The sequence below is a fragment of the Thamnophis sirtalis genome, unplaced genomic scaffold (assembly GCF_051295495.1).
Source record: "Thamnophis sirtalis isolate CommonGarterSnake01/CBP01778 unplaced genomic scaffold, rThaSir2_p1.2 scaffold_5, whole genome shotgun sequence".
In the NCBI taxonomy this organism is placed as follows: domain Eukaryota; kingdom Metazoa; phylum Chordata; class Lepidosauria; order Squamata; family Natricidae; genus Thamnophis; species Thamnophis sirtalis.
Genome location: NW_028261385.1, coordinates 115,975,904 through 115,996,707, shown reverse-complemented (window position 1 = coordinate 115,996,707; position 20,804 = coordinate 115,975,904). Strand labels below are relative to the sequence as shown.

The window sequence follows — 20,804 nt, the reverse complement described above, 5'->3', positions numbered from 1 at the left end:
GCCTGGCCAGTAGTAAAAGACTCTCACTCAGCAATTCACATGGGCCTTCACCTTCACTCGCTATGTGCCCATGCAACTGAGAGATGTAGCACATGTGTTCAAGTTAATCCAAGACAAGGACCTAGGCTTAAGCTTCTGCCAGGAAGTCAGCCCAAGGGACATTACCTTATGGATTCATTAGTTATTGATTTCACACACATGCCCAAGTGTGGGCTGTATAAGGCAACACTTCAGAATACTTTTCCCATGAAATCTATGCCAATACAGATAGTCTTCACTTATTGAGTGCCTTGTCTGGGATCTCCAAAATTATGGTGTTGAAAAAATAATTTTATAACCAATCCCCATATTTACCTTTACCCCATTCCTTTGTCACATGATCACCATTACAATCAATACATATTTTTCTGTTCCTACTTTTTTTTCCAGCTGCAGAGTGAAGAAATTAGGGATTGCAAGAGAATAAGCATGCACACTGAGTAATATACAACTAAAGCAATGCACTGTCATTGGCAGCTGCAAGGACGCTATTCAAATGTATTCCCTGTATGCACTTGCTTCCTCTCTTGTAATCTCTTCCTCTCCAATCTCTTCTCTCTTTGGAGTGGGCGGAAGGAAAGCTACCTCTACACTGCTCCTGTGCCTGACTTGTTTCCTCCACCTTGCAGAGATTGCCAACGAAGGGATTTCAAGAAAAATCAATTCTTTGCTTCTTAAATACAGAACTGGATGATAAATCCCTAATTTTAAAAAAACCCAATACTTTAACATTTACTTTTTTAAAAAGTGTTTCAGTTCTACTCTAAACCATTACAAATAAAACTAAATAATTCCAAGATTTAGTAACCTAGTAATTATAAAAATGTAACCAGTAATTTCTAAAATACAATTCTTAGACACAGTTCATATAAAAGAACTTAGCAAAAATATTTACACAAAGAGATTTGTATTTATTTTCTTTTGCATACATATAGCTTATATACAGGTCAGTAACATGAAATTACTGCTAAAGTTTGTACAATAGACACCTATATTAGCACAGCCAATTCGAAGTGAATTTAAATGTCACTGGAAACACAGCAAATTCCAGCTTTATTATAAAATGTTTCTTAATGAGCGTTAATCAATAATAGTACTAATACACCTCAAAAGTTGCAACTGATCTATACATTTTTTAACTTTTAACTAGAATTATTTTATATAAATTTTTGGTAATATTGGATGCAGAGTTTACCTCCTGATAGTTCAGGATTTATTATGTGAAATACATTAACAATATACAGCTTCTTCTATTCCAACATCAAAAATAACATTATACTTCAAAATATGACAAAGATGTTTCATGAGATTAAGTAATTAGATTCAGCTGTACAACCTTGTCTATTCTTTAATAAATGATTATAAAAAGAAATCACTGCACATAATAGAAATGATAAATGGAAATATCTTTTTAATTTTCTGTTACAGTAGCATTCCTCATTATTCTTCGCAAATAAGCGTTTCCATCACAAATCTGTTCTCAAAATGTCGAATTATCCGGCAATTACCTGCTTCACGCTTGTGAATGCCTATTATGGGAGAATGAACAAAATATTGAGTTATTTTTTAAAAAAATGTATACATTGTCTTGTATGGAAAAGTATGCATTTAAAAACCACAATGTATATTTTGTAAAGTATGCAGAGCTGCTCTCCCATTCAAGGTCTAAATTATACCAAAAAGAAAACTGTGCAAAGAAACTGTGACATTATTCTGTACTGAAATGACAGGCCATGTGGGAGTTCAGGTAATCCTCATTTGATGATCACTCATTCAGTGACCATTTGAAGTTGTAATGGAGTTGAATAATTGGTATTTACAACCAGTCCTTAAACATTTGGTCATCATGATACTCCATAGTATTTGGCAATCAGTTGACACGACAGTTGAGGTGTCCTGCAATGATATGACCATCATTTGCAACCTTTCCTGCCATCATGCAAAGTCCATGGAGAAGTCAGCAGAGAAGGTTGTAAGTCACTTCTCTCAAGGAGCTCCACTATGAGATCCCAGGAATCTTTCGCTCTGTAGTATGTGCTCACACTACAGCACTCCCTCCCACAAACATAGCTGTACTCAGCCGGCACCGCAGTACCTTGACCACAGTCCACATGTACACAGTCCACATGTACACAGCATCTCCTATTATTAACAATGGGAAGACAGGTGAGCGTAGACAAGAGTATTATGGGTTTTCTTTTTTTTTAAAAAGCACTATTCTCAACAGGAAGTATATCCAAAGTTTTCCATCTGTTATCTTCACTGGTTTCTTATTTTAAGTGTGTATTGAAATTTGTAGAAAGTTATTAAGTTTAAGTTTGTATTATGAAGAGGTTCTATCAGTTTCCATTCACTGAATAGATTAACTGGATTCTATGAGTGGACAAAAGATATATGAACTTATATCTGTCTAATTGAGAATAAGCCTCATGGAGCACTGTGGACTCTGCTTTGAAGTTGCATAGCACATCCTTTAAACTCTCTTTGTCTCAGAAAGAGAGGGACGGAGGGACAGAGAGAGAGAGAGAGAGAGAGAGAGAGAGAGAGATCAAACAAATAAATAATTTGATTTAAATAATTTAAATAAGCAGTCAAATCTTCAGTTTTAATTTCAAGTTTCTTCACTATACTGTCCTAAGAAATACTGTAAAATAAGGTATTATATCTAAATATATTGGACATGTTCAAACTTCCAATGAAATACTTTTAAATATCATTAATATTGGTAAATTAACCACATGCTTAATTTATCAAAGTGAATGGTAGTAGTACATAACTTTAGGTTTGCCAAACATTTGCGGGGGAAATGTACAATAATGTTTTAATATACATATGAAAGTAATATTATTAAAATTAACAAACCATTACACCAAATAATTTAGCCACAGGTATATCATCATTTCTTCTTATAAGAGAATATATTCATAATTTATCAGGAACCATTTTTTTCCAACCAGAACATTGTGCTAAGCTATGCTTTACTGACATTGCAGTCTGATGTGAAATATTAAAAGGCAAAAAATCTGTTTTAAAGCTTTGCATATATTAAATATGCACATCTGTAACATTAAAAATTAGGTGCTATAAGAGTCATGGATATTTTTATGGACATTTTTATAATATAGGTAAATCCTCATTTAAAATCCACATTAGCCACCCTTTCATGTATAATGGCCAAGTCGTAGCCTTCCCAGAATCACATGATCACATTTGGTGACCTACTCACATTATGATGCTGCAACATCCCATGTGATCACCACCTGTGACCGTCTCTGCTGGCTTTCAACATGATGTCAATCGGAAAACCAGCAAGAGGTTACAAATGATAAATGCAGGATGCTGCAAACACACAGGATTCGCCGAATTCTGGCAACTGTTGTCATAAATCAGCATGGTCACACAATGTCATGCCTTATGACCATATCACTTAGTGATGGTGTTCCTGATTCCAATTAGCATTGGTAAGAGAGGACTGCATGTACCAGATTTTATTCAGATTGAAATGTTAGTTTTGCAGTTTCATGTGGAAACAAAGCATTAATTATGGCTATTTTTATTATCTAATCTGTTTATACCATACCTTTCAGTGCTTCCTTGCGCTGCAATTTGTAAGTCTCTTTATCACGACAAAGGCGATAAATGAAAAAACCTAGTTGATCCACATTTTCAATGCGATCAGTGACTATCATCTGCTCATGAATCAAGTATGACTGTGGCAAATATGTTCCAGCCTACATGAATTAATAGAATTATGGAAGAGTTAAAAAAATATTAAATCTGTTGCATTCATTTTCATTTAACTTCTTCATTATTAATTTATGTGAATTTGTATTTATTAACTTATATCCATAATTATGCTTCTGAAGAATATGGATTTTAAGAAACAGAAAGCAAGAAGCCTACTTCCTTCTTTTTCAAGGAATCATAGCATAAATCATGGACTGAGAACCAATAGTCTCCTACACAAGTCATTAAATTTTTCTTTGCCAGAGAAGTTTGTCTTTTAAAAAATACTTCCAGGATGCCGACTGATTTTTAAAATCCAGATGGTATACCATTAAGCTATTCAAGGTCAACATTTTGAGTATGCTGCTGCTGTATGGTACTCAAGTGTGTAAAAAGATGTCCAACTTGTACTCTTTCTAAGCTGTTTCTTAAAATAGCACACACAGGGCTGAGCTCAGGTCCCATGCAAAACTACAATGCTTAGGGGCTCAAGCAAGATAAATTATTGGGGTGATTCCTGTGGTTCATCTTACCCCTGAAGAATAGATTTGTACCACCATGCAAAGACACATTGTGGTCTGTCAATATTAGCTTCACATTATTTACTAGGCCTCACAAAAACTGAGCAGAACTCAAAAGGAAGCTCTGTAACTTATATCATCTAGTCAGTCAACACCCAAATCACCCATGTCTATAATAAAATTCTCCCATCTTCCTTGACTCTCCCTGGGTATTTTTTCTTTTATGATCATGCATGCTTTGCATAAAAGGCTTTTTTTCCTCTGGTCCAAATATGTGCCAAACAGGGTGACAATTTAAAGTTATTTCAATTATTCAAATGAAAATTTATTATTTCAAATACAAATATTGAATCTACATTCCATATTTTATTAAAACGTCCACTCTTCACACAATGACAATTAAAACATATAATGCCAGTAATTACAAACTCTAGGGCCTCATTTAGCAATGGCCCCAGTTAAAAACTGTTTGCAAATACATTTATGGTAGTAAACAATAGTGAAAAAACAGTTTTCTGACAAATGTCACACTTTTATTCACATTTTTGCCCCTGATAACAATGCATGATTGAGAGTGCGGGGGCTGGCGTTGCTGCATAAGAAGCCTTTATCTGAGCAGCAACCAGAAACCTTTGCAATCTCTCTCTCTCTCTCTCTCTCTCTCTCACACACACACACACACACACACACACACACACACACACACACATGTAGTTTGCTTAGTGACTATTTTGCTGGACTGAATTGCAGCCATTAAAGGAGAGTACTGATTTCCTTTAAAGTGACCAATTTCTCAATGGCACTGGCAAAATTATTACCTGTAGCTTTAACCCATGGGAAACAGCTGGTGCCTTTTTTATAGTTTTGGTCACCTTTTATGTAATTTATATATTTTAATTTTTTAAGCTTGTCAGTTTGATGTTTGTTCAACCATAAGTAAAGAACAAATTGCAAAGGTCTGGTTTTGTTCGGAGGAGTTATTATAAATAGGTTTAGTGTAAGGTAGTAAAAATGTTAATATAAATACTAATAATGGGATAAAATTCGGTTCAGTTCTAATCAACTGGGACGTAAATTAGCTTAATGAAGATAAGGATTACTAAATACTAAATACATTTTAAAAAAAATAAATGCATCTTACTTTGATGTTGATCAGCAGTTCTAAGAAGTTTTTAGGTGGCATAACAACTGACGTATTCAGAGGAATGACATAGCACTTATTCAGGCTGAGGTCAAGATAAGCTGTAAGTCTCTAATAAAAAAAATGCATGAATCTCTTAATAGTAACACTGTATATGACTTAGTGTACTATACTGCTCTTTCAAAACAAACATTTAAATACTTTTAGGTATCATTTATTCTATTTCAATCTCTAGTTATTAAAAGATTATTTTCTGATAACAAGAGGGGGAAAAAAGAATTAGCTTAAGGAAAGTATTCCAGAATAGTATTCTACCTCACATGTTCCAGATACATTTAAAACAGTAAATCAAACTATACATGATCGGTATATAACAGAATGACAATTGGAAGGGACCTTGAAGATCTTCTAGTCCAACACCCTGTTCAAGCAAGACCCTAGAGGAGACAACAAAGGTCTGTCTGGTCTCTTCTTAAAAACGTATAGTCATGGACATGGAACACCCACACCTTCTGGAGACAAACTATTACACTGATAAATTATTCTATCAGGACTTTTTTCCTTACTTCTAGGTTGCTTCTCTCCTTGATTAATTTCCATCCGTTATTTCTTTTTCTTTTTTTTTATTATAGAATTTTTTTTAAATTTTTGTTACATAGACAACATAATCACATAACAATAGAAAAAGAAAGGCAGAGAAAAAAAAGAAAAAAACACACACACACAAAAAAAAGAAAAACAAAGCCCATCATCCCATGCAGTATGCCATTTGATTACAGGTGTTTTAACCTTTATCATTCTTATACATTCATTGTTTCATTTAATAGATTATAATTTCGTATCATTTCTTATTCCCCTGCCTGTAGCAATCCATCCCTACTACATTTCCCCCCATACATACACCCCGTATCTCTCTGTTATATATTTAATAGACACCACAATAACCTAGGATTAAAAAAAAAAAAAAAGGAAAAAGCACCAAAAAAAAAAAGGAAAAAAAACCATCATCACATGCAGCATGTCGTTTGGTTACAAGTGTTTTAACATCTACATCTTCAAATAATATTTACCGTCTCAAATGTTTCATCTAGTATAACTAAAAGCCTCATTTTCATTCTACAATATATATTCAGTTAACATTAGCATTATTTTTTCCATCCATTATTTCTTGTCCTGCCTTCTGGTGCTTTGGAAAAATAGCTTGAGTCTCTCTTCTTTGTGGCAGCCCCTCAAATATTGGAACACTGCTATCATGACACCCCTAGTCATTTGTTTCACCAGACATACCTTATTCCTGCAACCATTCTTCATATGTTTTAGTCTCCAGCTCTCTAATTATCTTTGTTGTTCTTCTTTGCCCTCTTTCCAGAGCCTCAACATCTTTTTTATACTGTGGCAACCAAAACTGGATGCATCATTTCAAGTATGGTCTTACTTTGTAAAGCAGTACTAACACTTCATGTGATTTTGATTCCATCTCTCTGTAATGCAGCCTAGGATTGACTTTTTTGGTGGCTGCAGCACTGGCTCATATTTGAGTAGTTGTCTACTAGGATTTCAAGATCCCTCTCACAGTTTCTGCTACTAAGCTAGGTTTCACCAATTCTACACCTGTACAATTGGTCTTTCTTGCCTAAGTGTAAAACCTTACTTTTCTCACCACTAAATTTTATTTTGCTAGATAGGGCCCAGTGTTCCAATCTATTGAGATCCTTCTGGATCTTGAGCCTATCTTCTGGGGTGCTGGCTAGTCCTGCCAGGTTGGTGTCATCTGCAAATTTGATAAATTCCCTTTCTATTCCCTCATGTAAATCAACTATAAAAATATTGAAGAGCATGGGCCTGACAGAACCTTGGGGGGGGGGGTACCCTACTTACTTTCCTCCATGTACATGTACAGTACTGTGCAAACGTTTTAGGCAGACGTGAAAAAATGCTGTAAACAAAGAATGCTGTCAGAAATATAAATAATGATTGTTTATTTTTGTCAATTTTCAAAATGCAAAGTAAGTGAACAAAAGAAAAATCTAAATCAAATCAATCTTTGGTGTTACTACCTTTTGTCTTCAAACCAGCATCATTTCTCAAAGGTAAATTTGTACAAAGTCAGGGATTGTGCAGTATTATAGTCAGGTGTATGATCAACCAATTATAACAAACAGGTGCTAATGATCAATGTCACACAAAGATTGAAACCCAGTCATGAACTGAAACGGAAACAGCTGTGTTTCCGACTGGTTGGGGAACAGCCAAACTCTGCTACCAGGTGAGGTTCTGAAAGACGTTTCATGTCATGGCAAGATTGAGCACAGCAACAAAGCACAAGGTAGTTATATTGCATCAACAAGGTCTCTCCAAGACAAAGATTTCAAAGCAGACTGGGGTTTCAAGATGTGCTGTTCAAGCTCTTTTGAAGAAGTACAAAGAAACGGGCAACATTGAGGATCGTAGATGCAGTGGTCAGCCAAGGAAACTCAGCACAGCAGATGAAAGACACATCAAGCTTATTACCCTTCGAAATCAGAAGATGTCTAGCAGTGCCATCAGCTCAGAACTGGCAGAAACCAGTGGGACCCAGGTACACCCATCTACTGTCCAGAGAAGTCTGGCCAGAAGTGGTCTTCATGGAAAAGTTGCAGCCAAAAAGCCATACCTCCGACATGGGAACAAGGCCAAGCAACTAAAGTATGCACAAAAACATAGGAATTGGGGTGCAGAAAAATAGCAGCAGATGCTCTGGACTGATGAGTCAAAATTTGAAATATCTGGCTGTAGCAGAAGGCAGTTTTTTCGTCAAAGGGCTGGAGAGTGTTACAATAATGAGTGTCTGCAGGTAAAGGACCTGTGAAGCATGGTGGAGGTTCCTTGAATATTTGGAGCTGCATTTCTGCAAATGGAGTTGGAGATTTGGTCAGGATTAATGGTGTTCTCAATGCTGAGAAATACAGGCAGATACTTATCCATCATGCAATACCATCAGGGAAGCATATGATTGGTCCCAAATTTATTCTGCAGCAGGACAACGACCCCAAGCATACAGCTAGTCATTAAGACCTATCTTCAGCGTAAAGAAGAACAAGAAGTACTGGAAGTGATGGCATGACCTCCACAGAGCCCTGATCTCAACATCATTGAGTGTGTCTGGGATTACATGAAGAGACAGAAGGATGTGAGAAAGCTCTCCAAGACAGAAGGATGTGGTTAGTTCTCCAAGATGTTTGGAACAATATACCAGCCGAGTTCCTTCAAAAACTGTGTGCAAGTATACCTAAAAGAATTGCTGCTGTTTTGAAGGCAAAGGGTGGTCACACCAAATATTGATTTGATTTAAATTTTTCTTTTGTTCGCTCACTTTGTATTTTGGAAATTGACAAAAATAAACAATCATCATTTATATTTCTGAAAGCATTCGTTTACAGCATTTTTTCACACCTGCCTACAACTTAGGCCCAGTACTGTAGTTCCATTAAGGATTACACAGAGTGTGGTTTGTCAGCCAGTTACAAATCCATCTTGTGGTGATTCTGTCTATCCTACATTTTTCAAACTTACTAAAAAGTAGATTGTAGTCTATTCTGTCAAATATCTTAATGAAATTCAAAAATACTGTGTCCACAGCATTCTGCTGGTCCACTAATTTAGTCACTTTGTCAAATAATGAAATAAGATTTGTTCGGCACGATAGGTTTATTACAAACCCATGTTGATTTTTGGCTATAACTTTGCTTGCTTCTAGGTGTTGTCAGATCTTTTGCTTGATTGTCTTTTCCAGGTTCTTCCCAGGTATTGATGTCAGGCTGATTCGTCTGTAGTTTCCTGGATCAATTTTTTCTCTTTTTTTGAAGATGAGAACCATGTCAGCTCTTTTTCAGTCTTCTGGTATTTTCCCAGTGCTCCAGGATCTTTGAAAGATATGGTTCAGTGGTTCTGAGATCACATCTGCCAGCTCCTTCTGAACTCTGGGATTTAATCCATTTGAATTTGAACTCATCTAGAGTGGACAGGTGTTCTCTGATCATTTTCTTGCCTATTTTAATTTGTATTCCTAGTCTGTCTTTACAGTTTTGTTTTTAGTAGATTGAGCTATTTTTAATTTTTTAATATTACTGTATATTAAAATTTTAGTGTAATATATCTCAAGTAAAAGGTGGAAAAGTGTGTCCTTTGTAAACTCTAAGTAGTATTAAATGTTTCAACCTAACACTAACCCAGAAACGGAACATTGTTTTTAGAAGCTTGGATACAAGCAGTCTTTTGCTTGTTCTTGCACCATTAAATTATTTCCTCACTTGTAATAACAGAGAATTCAGAACTTTGCAGGCTTTAATAGCAATAGCACTTGGACTTATATACTGCTTCATAGTGCTTTACAGCCCTCTCTAAGCCATTTAAAGAGTCAGCATATTGCCCCAAACAATCTGGGTCCTCATTTTACCAGCCTCAGAAGGATGGAAAGATGAGTCAACCTTGAGCCAGTGAGACTCAAACTATCAAACTGCTGGCAATCAGCAGTCAGCAGAATTAGTCTGCAATACTGCATTCTAACCACTGCACCACCACAACCTTTTAACCAATCTATGCAGCCCTTTTACCTTCTCCACTCTGGGGCCTACCTTGGCTTTCTTTGTCCACTTACCAGTATATATACAAATATAACCAAGACACCAGAAATGATCAGTAACTTCAATCCGTAACTTCAAATTCCTTTCCCTCCAATTACAATGTTATTCAGAGCGTTATTCCTTACCCTCTGAAAATCATGGACAATATCAGCTGGATCATTGTCAGCAAATTCTGGAACTGGCACACTAATGAACTCAACATCCTCCTCCTGAAGGATCTGGATGCTCTCTTCAATTATTTGATAACGAGGAGCTGAAGCAATTGTATCGGAGTCAGTTAGGGTTAAGCCATCCTCAAGATACTTAATTCCACAGAAGTAAACATTTTCCTACAAAACAAAGGTAATACACATAATGCAAAATAAAGTACAGTTCATGAATCTTGTTGCAACATATATCCACCCCCACCTCATCACTGCTAAATTTCAAATCCAGAATACTAGCCACTCTCTTTTTAAGCTTATTAGATAATATTATAGTTTATTCAGAGCAGAATTTATTATCAGAGGAAGATTACTATCTATCATCTGAAAAGAGATGTTGTAGTTTCAACTTACAACTTTTTGTACTAGCTAACCATTAAGCAATAACTACTACAAAACCTCAGGTTAGGTTCATACAAATTTCATACATATTTGTTTAATTATTAAATGAACCACAGTTGATTACATTGGTGTTATTCAGATAAGCATAACCATTTTGGTTTTGGTTCAGACAACATAAAGAATAAAAATTAAAAATGAGAATTCATATTGTGGCTTAGCATAAATGTGAGCATTCTGTAGCCCACAAAAGTTAACTAGGATTTTAAAATTGCATCAGCAAAATTTGCCAACAAAAAAGGCCTAACGTTCGCTATATTTTTTCAACTTTTAAGAATGAGAAAGGACGTCCATTGAAAGACAAGTTATTTCCTACCATTAAGCCATCTTCAAACAGCCAAAATTGCTGTTTTCAGTTCAGTTCTTGCCCATTTTTGCCATTTGTGGGATTTTTAAAGGAAAAAGGTAGTTAGGAATGATAATATCAACTATCCAGAACATCTGCTGGTAAACAAGGTAAAAACTACCAAGCCCCTTCAGAAATCACCCAGGTCTCTGAGTCAGACTATTTTGTATCTGACAATCTAAAATTGACCAGAGAATGACCAGTTGTTATTTGAAATTCTAGATAGCAGCAGCTGGAAATTCTGGTTGCCTTGGTAGACATAGAAATTATATTCTGAAGTTCAGGTCAACCACTAGCAATGATTCATGGCCAATAGAATGAGATTAAGATAGCATGGATAGCTTAATTTAACCAACCAACATTCTCAAGTCATACATACAGTATGCATATTGCCTTTCTATTACTAATGCACAAGCAAATTATGAGCAAAATGAATCACAACTTATTTTAGCTTTAGTCTAGACTGTGTATAAAAACACGAAGAAACAAACACTATATTAGCCCAATGTGTTATACAAACAAGCCCACAGTATTAGTTTGACTATATGCTGTGTACCTAGAAAATTAGATTAATTCCATAAGGATATTAGATGATGCCACCAGGCTGTTTGGACTGAATACTCAAGACGAGTGTCAAATTCACCACATCGTGGTCATGAGACATACCGTGACATTTTCCCCCTTCACGGAGCTGGGGTGCATGTGGCCAGTGTGACTAGCAACGGCGCAACATCTGTTCTGCTGTGAGGCTGAGGCTTGAGGAGCAACGGCAACTGCACCATCGGCCATTCGCTTCAGATGGCCATAAAGTGACGCAGTGGCCATTTTCAGCTGGTAGGGCAAACCTCGTGAAAAGACAGCCATACGCAACCAGCAGCCACAGGTATTGCTCTATGCGTTTCCTTGCCTTCCTCTAATCCCAGGGGTGTTGAAGAAGATAGTGTTGGAGGGGGCAAAGGTCATTCTGGTAGCTCAACACTGGCCTCGAAGGCCTTGGTTCACAGATTTAGTGATTCTGTCTATAACCAACCCTGAAGAATTCCCCAGGAGAGGATCTCTCTGCACCAGGGGGTTCTGGTCCATCCGGAGCCACAATGGCTCCAGTTGACAGGCTGATGCTTGAGAGGGACCTCCTGAGGAAAGCTAATTTCTCCTCCATAGTGATAGGGACTATTGAGCCATCTAGGAGCCCGTCCAGTACAAAAATATACAACGCCACGTGGAACACATTCAGTAAGTGGTGCCAGACAGCAAACGTAGAATCCATGGGACCCTCGATTCCACAAATTCTGGAATTCCTCCAGGAATTCATTTTCGCCCTCTCGGAGCCTTGAGAAAAGCCTCCAGTGCGTGGGAAAGGCGACACCACCACCCTGCCATGGTGCAGAAGGCCGAGTAGGCCGTGCTGGGGGTCACACACGCATGCGGTTGGGAGTGTTGCGCATGCATGCACAGGGGCACAGATGCATAGCATTGTGAGTGGCCATGTGTGCAATAGCACACACATGCACAATTTCGGCACGTGAGGAGAAAAATGTTAGCTCTCACTGATCTAGAGGTATCCCAAAAAACTTTATTTTCACAATAGGAACACTGGCAAATATTTCCCAATATTAAGCTTATATCCAAATGTATTTATAGAGTTTATGTTGTATTGGAGTTAATTTTCTCAAGTTTAAAAATATTAAAAATGAATTTTATATTAATACTTAAGCTGATAAGCCAAGTTGAACAATTCCTAGTAAGTTAACAACAAAAACATTCAAAGCTCGATCCTATATGTATTTTCATCTTACCTGAATTTGAAAATACTTGTACAGATAGGCACCGCCAAGGATTACAACAGCAAGCATAAAAGCTAATCCAAAACACATACACCAGCACCAAGCTCTTCTTTGACCAAGAGGCACCACTTCTGCTGGATCCTAGAAAGTCACACACAAAAAAGTAATCAATAGTGAGGTATATCCAGCTACATCATGTAGGTATAATGTAATCACCACTTGTGTCCATGCTATGTGAACATGCTTCCTTTCTTATCTTCTTTTCCACCTTGAACTACCACCAAATCTTCCACAGTATCCCTGAACTCCCTTCTGGAGTGGGGGTGGAATTCTAATACAGAAGCTATTCTATCAGCAAAAAGAGGTTTCTTATTTCTACCAAGGCCACAAATCTAATTATTTTTTCCAGACAGTTTTTAATTATTAAACAGAAATTTATTCAATAAATAAAAAATAAAAAATAAATTATTAAACAGAAAGCACTCATGTGCAAATGCTGTTTGTTGATTTCAGTTCGGCATTTAATGTAACCATCCCTCAGCATCTAGTAGACAAACTGGGAATTTTAGGCTTTAATACTCCTTCGTACAATTGGATTCTTGATATTCTTACTGATAAATATGTGCTAGTTGGGACTAATATTTCTAACATTTTCTTGAGCACAAGTTTTCCTCTTGGCTGTGTCCCAAGTCTGCAGTTGTTCATCCTGTTTGACCCATGACTATTGTGCTTGGTTTACCACCAACCATATTGTGAAGTACGCGGACGATAGAACAGTAGTGGGCCTTATTCAAGATGACAACAAGGTTGCTTACCGCAAGGAGGTAGAGGGTTTAGTGAACTGGTATAACAAAAACAGCCTCATTTTAAACATAAAAGAAACTAGAGAGATCATTATCGATTTTAGAAAAGACAGGCACAGCCACACACCTCTACATATTAATGATTCACCTGTGAAGGTGGTTAGCAGCATCAAGTTTCTGGGTGTGCAGTTACTGAGTAGGCTAGCTTGGTCGCTCAAAAGTGAGACACAGACAGCAGAGCATTTTCTACATTGCATGAGAAAAGTTTATTTTCCTTCCTCTGTCCTTTCCACTTTCTATAGAGGGATGATCAAGAACATCCTGTCATATTGCATTACTTTCTGGTTTGAAAGTATTACTGCTTCAGACAGGAAGGTGGTGCAGAGTGGTGAGGATGACAGAAAAATTCATTGGTAGTTCACTTTGTTCTATCCCGAAGATAGCACATAAGCAATGCTTGAACAGAGTCCACGGGATTGTCTGAGACACTATACATCCTTGACAACCAGTTTTCCTTGTTAGCTTCTGGGAGGAAGCTTCGTGGTATCCAAAGCAGAACATCTAGATTCAGTCACAGTGGTGGCCCTTTAGTTCATTGTTAAGTGCAATTATAGCTCTGGTATAAAAGCCATTCAGAAGACGTGTGGTCCGAGTTTTAATTGTTCTGTATCTTCTGCCAGAAGGCAACAGTCTAAAAATATTGTAAGCAGGATGGGAAGAGTCTCTGAGAAGTTATGCAACTTCCTCAAACAGCAAGATGCAAAAATGTGGACTAGTGTACTCATAGTAAAAAAAAAAATGACAGTAAAAAGTTATCTCTTATCTCTTAAATTGACCATAAAGTTTTCAGCACTTATGAAATCAAAATATTAAAGCATAAATGTGGAACAGAAGCACATACCGTAAGTCTTCACAATTATCTTTGAATAGCAACTTAATGTTACTTAAATAATCCATGCCTTGGTAACTGCTTACTTAGATTAATATAATGCAGTATATAGAAGGCTGCTCTGAAAGACAACCTGGAAACTTCAGTCAACATAAGAAGGTAAGCAAAAGAAATTACCAGAAGTGCTCAGTATGATTACATTACACCAAGCATGTGTTTATTTTCAATTTCAACTTAATGTATCATTACTAACCAATAAAGTCCTTCATCTTTGAGGACAACAATATCAGTAGGAATCCAGTCCTCCCACTCACACTTGTCAATTTTATGAAGAGACTAGAGAATTCCAAAGTCACTTTTAGAATCAATTAACAATAAGTCTGGGTTTCCAACTTACATGAAATCCCACATGTACTTATATGTCTATATGAAGGCTTACCTGTTACAGACATACACCCTCAAAGTTCAGGTATCTACAGTGGCTGAAATACTCAAATTATGTGGGTAGGAAATTGGGACCACTCTAAATAATGGATTATACTATGCAGATCAATCTCAGACAGAATGAAAGAATTTTAAAATGTATCAGATGATATAAATAACATCTTCAAGATCAGCTCCTGATATTGTAGATGCATCCATGCAAATGTCTTGGCATACCATTGCTTTCCTCCCATTGTTCAACTTCCTAGTTAAACTAACAGCTCTGGAATGTCCTGGACTAACTACATATAGTCCTCAATTTACAACCACAATTGAGACCAAAATTTATGTTGCTAAGCAAGACAATTAAGTTTTGCCCCATTTTATGGCCTTTCTTGTCACATCTGTTAAGTGAATCACCGCAGTTGTTAAGTTAGTAACACATTGACTTTGCTTTTCAGAAGGTCATAAAAGGTGAGAGAATGAGAGAATGAGAGAACGAAAGAATGAAAGAACAAGAGAAAGAAAGAAAGAAAGAACTTCTGTGCCACTGAGAATTACATTGATCAAGTGCTGTGCCAGCAGAAACAAGTCTTAGGTGCTGCAGGTTGTCAGCGATTTCCTTCTCCAGCACATGGATAAATACACCTGGAAATACCTACCTACCTACCTATTCTCTCCCTACCTACTTACTGTATTTCTCTATCTACCTACCAACCTACCCTCTCTCCCTACCTACTGTATTTCTCTCTCTCTCCCTCTATCTATCTACCTATTTTTTTTAAAAAAGCCTCTTCAAAACCTTGGTGCGTCTTATACTCCAAAAAACACGGTATATGACTCTTTCTGTACTTCCTTACTAGGATAGATGTCTGTGAGCAAAAAAAAAGTTTTCAAAATTAATGTCACTACTGATTTAGGTAGAAGTCTATTAGTTAATAGACTTTTCAAAATCCCACAACACATTTATACTTACCTTAAAAGTCAGCGGATGTTACGTTATTCTTTATTAAAAGATACTGTAAACCAGTATACAATTAGAAATGTGCTTTCAAAAAAACTCTTTGAATATGAAAATCATACCATTAAAAAGGATGCCATATAACAATGTAAGAACAAAAAAAACCTCCCAAAAACATCAGTGGAAACCAGTGTCTCGAATGAACCTGAATCATGTAAGAAGTTTGCAGCATCTCTCAGGCAAGGAGCTACAATGAGAAAAACCTGCAATCAAGTGAGCAACCTCTGACAAAGAACTGGGACAGCTCTAGGACTGTCATAGTTATGACAAGCACAAAGCTGGATGCCCAAGGCAGCTTCTGCAGGGACCTGAAGCCTTGTAGTATCACCACCTCAGAACAGTCCACTGCAGCTGCCAGCGCTAACTGGGAATGTTTGCACTGCATGGATGTACATGGTACAGCAACCAAATTCCTGTTCTTTTTCCAACGAGAAAATCTTGAAAATTGGCTCCTGGATCTTGGTCACAAACAGATAGACCTTCAACTGCATTTCTCCCCTGACCATTCAAATCTGTGTTGATATTATACAAAATACCTACACAGAACACCGAAATTAAGCCACAGTCTTATTCATGCAAAGCAGATTAGTCTCTTCATTCACAAGAATTCTTGGATTGCTGCTCTTTCAGCAACACCATCACCAGAAAGGAAGCAATAATAGACCAATGTGTGCCGATGGACAGGCAAAATCCAAAGAAAAGAGATCGCTATTGCCCGAAGTCTCTTCTCGCTATCTGGCCTGTTGTCCCCTGAACAACAAATCTCTTTCAAAAGTATAGAAGAAATCCTTCCTAGGTTCCAGGAGTAAGTATCATGCTATTTTTAGCCTCTTACCCATCAAGACTGACCCATAGTTTTTGGACTAATTTGGACTCCAAATGGTCATTATTGCGACTTTCTTTAGATTAGATGGTATAGTGTAGGTTGATGTAAGTTATAGCATCTGGACAAAGGACAACCAAGTGTTTCAATGAATACTTTCTTCACAAACCGACACTTAATCAGTTCACTTAAAGCAGTGATCCCCAACCCCCGGTCCGCGGACCGGTGCCGGGCCGTGGAGTACCTGGCACCGGGCCGCGCAGCGGCCAGGGGCCATGCAACGGCCGACTCTTCACTCATGCAGCGCCATCGCCGGAGGGGGGGAGCTGCGCGGAAGCACAGGAGCAAGTGAGCCGAGGAGGAAGAATCCCCCGCTACTACACCACCTCCGCCCCCTCCCCGAGTCAGCCGTCCCCTCAGTGAACGCCTCCGCCTCTTTCTCCTTTCTCGCCTCAGTCGGCTCGCCTGGAAGCGAGGCGAGGAGGGGGCGGACCATGCGCTGGAAGCGGAGCCCTTGGAGGCCGCTCTCTTCTTTTTCCCGCCCGGCCTTGGCTTGCGAGAAGGAACGGCGGGAGAGGGAGAGAGAGAGAGAGAGAACGTCGGGCAGCCAAGGGCGGGGGGGTCTTTTGAGGGGAGATGGGGGGTGCGCGATTTTGGCGCCAGATTCAGGCCGCCGCTGCCGCTATTGCAGCGCACGGTGGAAAAGCGGCGGTCTTGCCCACCCCTTCCCTGCCTCCCGCCCGCTCCAGTTGCCGCAGCCAGGGGTGGGGGCTCGGTGCCTGAAGTCTCTTGCCTCTCTTCCAAAATTTCGCCAACGGGCATCGGTGAAGCGCGCTCTTTCTCTTCCTCACAAAACACATTTCCTTTCCCCCCCACGCGTAGTTATTGGCGATATGGACTCTTGGAGGCTGCGCTCCCGGGTCGCGTTTCCTTTTTGCAGCCCACGAGAATGCCTGGTTCTGAGCCTCAAAAAACGAGAGTTCTCTTAAGGCTGCAAAAAACGAATATACTTTGGTCCTTGAAGCGCTTTTCCTGTTATTTGGACATTATATATATATACGTACGTACATACGTACGGTATGTATATATGCATGCATGCATGCATATATATATATATATATATATATATATATATATATATATATATATATATATATATATATATATATATATATATATATATATATGTTTATTTATTTGTGCTGATAAATAAATAAAGGGAGACTTTTATTTATCAGCACAAATAAAAAAACACAAATATAACAAAGGCAACAGTAAAAATATTGGATTTCTGTCGTGATGGACTCTTGTGACGAGCCGAAGGACAGATGATGGAAGCAGTTAGCTTCCTCCCATAATTGGGGCTTACCAGGGGTTGTAAAAAATCTAATATATATATATATATATATATATATATTATATATATATTATAAATATATACATATATATATATATATATATATATATATGTCTGTAGTCCATAATATAGTGATGATTTTAAAAAAAATTAGTTGAGCACATGGAATCTTTTTTCTTTTAGTATATTTTGGAGGTGGGGGCCCACTTTGTTATTTAAGATAGTATCTCCTTTTATATATGGTAGTGAAGATACCTAATACTCCCACCCCCTATTTCCCCCACGACAACCTTGTGAGGTGGGGGGGCTTAGATAGAGTGAATGGGCGTAATACTGTATTCTTTTTACATTGCTATCCTCTGGCTTATTTAATTTTGCCCTTGCTCTTTTTATCTTTGACCTTGATTAATTCAGCTGTTTATTCCTTAAAATCTACATACAAAATGGAAGGTGGGATATGATTCAGGTGTTGAATTGGGAAGGTGGATTTTAAAAGTATGTTTGTATTCCCCCATTTTCGCCCCCCCCACCCCTGCGCGCGCTCAGCGGGCCACGGTAAAATTATCAAAGGCTGACTGGTCCGCGGCGATAAAAAGGTTGGGGACCACTGACTTAAAGAACTAAAAACTGCATACATATAGCATGCTAAGCGTTGATAACTTAAACAAATTTTATTTCCCCTTTTGGTTGATAGCCTTTCAAGGTAGTCCAGACAAGAAGCAAGACAATGAATACTACCTCTGAATTTATTGTAAAGTTTAGTTAACATAATCATGTAAGTCTGAAAGTACTTCTCCTGTCCCCTACTTTTACTCTTTCAAAAACTAGGGAGAATCCTTTCTGAGACCCTTTCTTCGCCCCTCTTTTGAACTCAGATTTCTCTTATCAGACCACTGTCTAAGCTCAGATCTTTCTCCTGTCCTCCATGGTCAGTCCCAAGGAACATTACAGGTTAGAATGTTGTATAGTATAAACCCAGCACCTCTGGTTAATTTATGGTTCAATATACTGCATACATACAGATAATGGGTTATATAACAGGTGTTGTATGATCAGTTATATTGGATCTAATGGTGAACTGAAAAGAAATGAAATCCAAAACCACAATCTTCAGACAAGCCATGGCTGAGTCAGTTTGGATGCCTGGCAGCTAGACAAGTGCACACAATTTTCATTATTGGTTTACTTTTGCCTTCTTCCTTGGTTGGACTCAGGGAGCATGACTGGAAAAGGTTACCCAGAGAGCTTCCTGCTTTAAGGCAGAACAGGAACTCTGTTTCCTCAGCACAGTTACATAGGATCCAAAGGATCCAAAATTTAAAAAATATTTTCCAAAAATTATGGTTGGAATCACATTAGATTTCATGAATAATTGCAGCAATTTTGAAATCAATTGCCATTGCCCTTTTAATGGCATCTGCATCCTGTGTCAAAATATGATATACTTTTTCCCCTGTAAATCCCGGGTCAATCTAGTCTTGGAGTTCCCGGTGAGCTCCTAAGTACTAACATTAGTACTAAGTATTAATCAGGCCCAACTATTCAGGTTACCCAAGCAAACCCCAGATGTTGTTATGCAAAAGTAAACGAAACGACTTAAAAAAATCAAAGCCGACCCGGTCCTGTGCAACTGAGATAAAATATGTAAATATAAAGCGAGCCCCGCGATTTTTAAAGGCTTCTCACGCGTCAGCCATTTTAGATTCATAAACTGATATCCCAAAATTGAGGTAACATTTCACTTTCCCACTGTCGCGCTCCCAGGCAACTCTTCGAGCTAAAGCACATTAAAAACCCATGAGAAATACACTCGCCTCCAAAGCCCCAGCCGGCTTAAAGCTACTTCCGGAGCCTCACTGGGCACTATATATGAGCGAACACCCCCCCCCCCTCCGCCCCAGTCCCTCCTTGTTTCGATTCCATCTCCCCCCCACCCCCCGGACAACCACATCGTTCCCCTTCCCAAACTCGGCGCCGCCCTTCTCGACTGCTCTTTTAGGCCGCAGCTTGCAAGATAAGCTGCTGCTCCGTGCCCGGGAGAACCGTTCTTATTTCTGCTGCTGACCCTCGGCAGGAGCACTTGCTGACTCCAGGGCGCCGGACTCCTCCTCTCCTCACCTTTGTGTCTGGGGACAAGATGAGCACTTGGTTGCTGCAGCTGTTTTTTTCATTCTGCCCCCCTTCTTCTTCCTCCTCCTTCTTGGATGCGTCTTTCTGCGCCAAGGCCGAGTTAAACGACACTTTCACCATGGCTGCAGAAAGCTCTCGGCTGAGGCTTCAGCAGGGATACAAAGCGTCAGGCAGCTGCAGCGAAGGTGGCCGGTCGCTTCCTTCTCGCCGAGTCCCAGGGGCAGAACCGGGGTAGTTGAAGGTTCTGCGCGGCTTCCTCCTCCTTCTCTGTCGCCCTCAGGTGCCGAGCCTACCCGAGCGACCCAGCGAAGCCGAGAGGCAGGGGGAGGATTCGAAAGGGCGGGAGCCAGCCAGCCAACTCAGCGTCGAAGGCCGGATCGAGCAGACAGCCCTGCGCCGCAGGGCAAGTGGGAATCAGACTCGACGGGCCAGAAATCGGAGCTGCTGCGCAGGAAACCAAAAGCTCCAGCAGAGCGCGAGCCTTCTGCGGAAGTTTTCCCGAAGCACAAACATGACCACGACTGCTCAGGTTCGCCTTCATTCCGGTTGTATCTGAGATGCTAACTTAGAGCCCGGC

General features: G+C 38.9%; 1 protein-coding gene across 1 annotated transcript; it reads right to left on the bottom strand.

Moving 5' to 3' along the window:
• Positions 1–929: 929 nt before the first annotated feature.
• Positions 930–20,603, bottom strand: LOC106543706 (integral membrane protein 2B). Its single transcript, XM_087716687.1, has 6 exons — positions 20,216–20,603; positions 12,794–12,922; positions 10,175–10,378; positions 5,428–5,538; positions 3,620–3,770; positions 930–1,568 (listed from the first exon to the last, which is right to left on the bottom strand). The coding sequence occupies exons 1-6, from the start codon at positions 20,345–20,347 to the stop codon at positions 1,480–1,482; spliced, it is 816 nt and encodes a 271-aa protein (XP_087572813.1). The 5' UTR covers positions 20,348–20,603; the 3' UTR covers positions 930–1,479.
• Between the last annotated feature and the right edge of the window lie 201 nt (positions 20,604–20,804).

Bases quoted from the DNA above. Each gene is read 5' to 3' on its own strand.
- LOC106543706 (XM_087716687.1), bottom strand. From the start codon at position 20,347: ATGGTGAAAGTGTCGTTTAACTCGGCCTTGGCGCAGAAAGACGCATCC. The intron at 10,379-12,793 runs GTAAGATGAAAA...TTTGTTTTGTAG, and splicing joins ACAAGTATTTTCAAATTCAG to GAAAATGTTTACTTCTGTGG. The intron at 1,569-3,619 runs GTATGGTATAAA...CTCCCATAATAG, and splicing joins GCGCAAGGAAGCACTGAAAG to GCATTCACAAGCGTGAAGCA.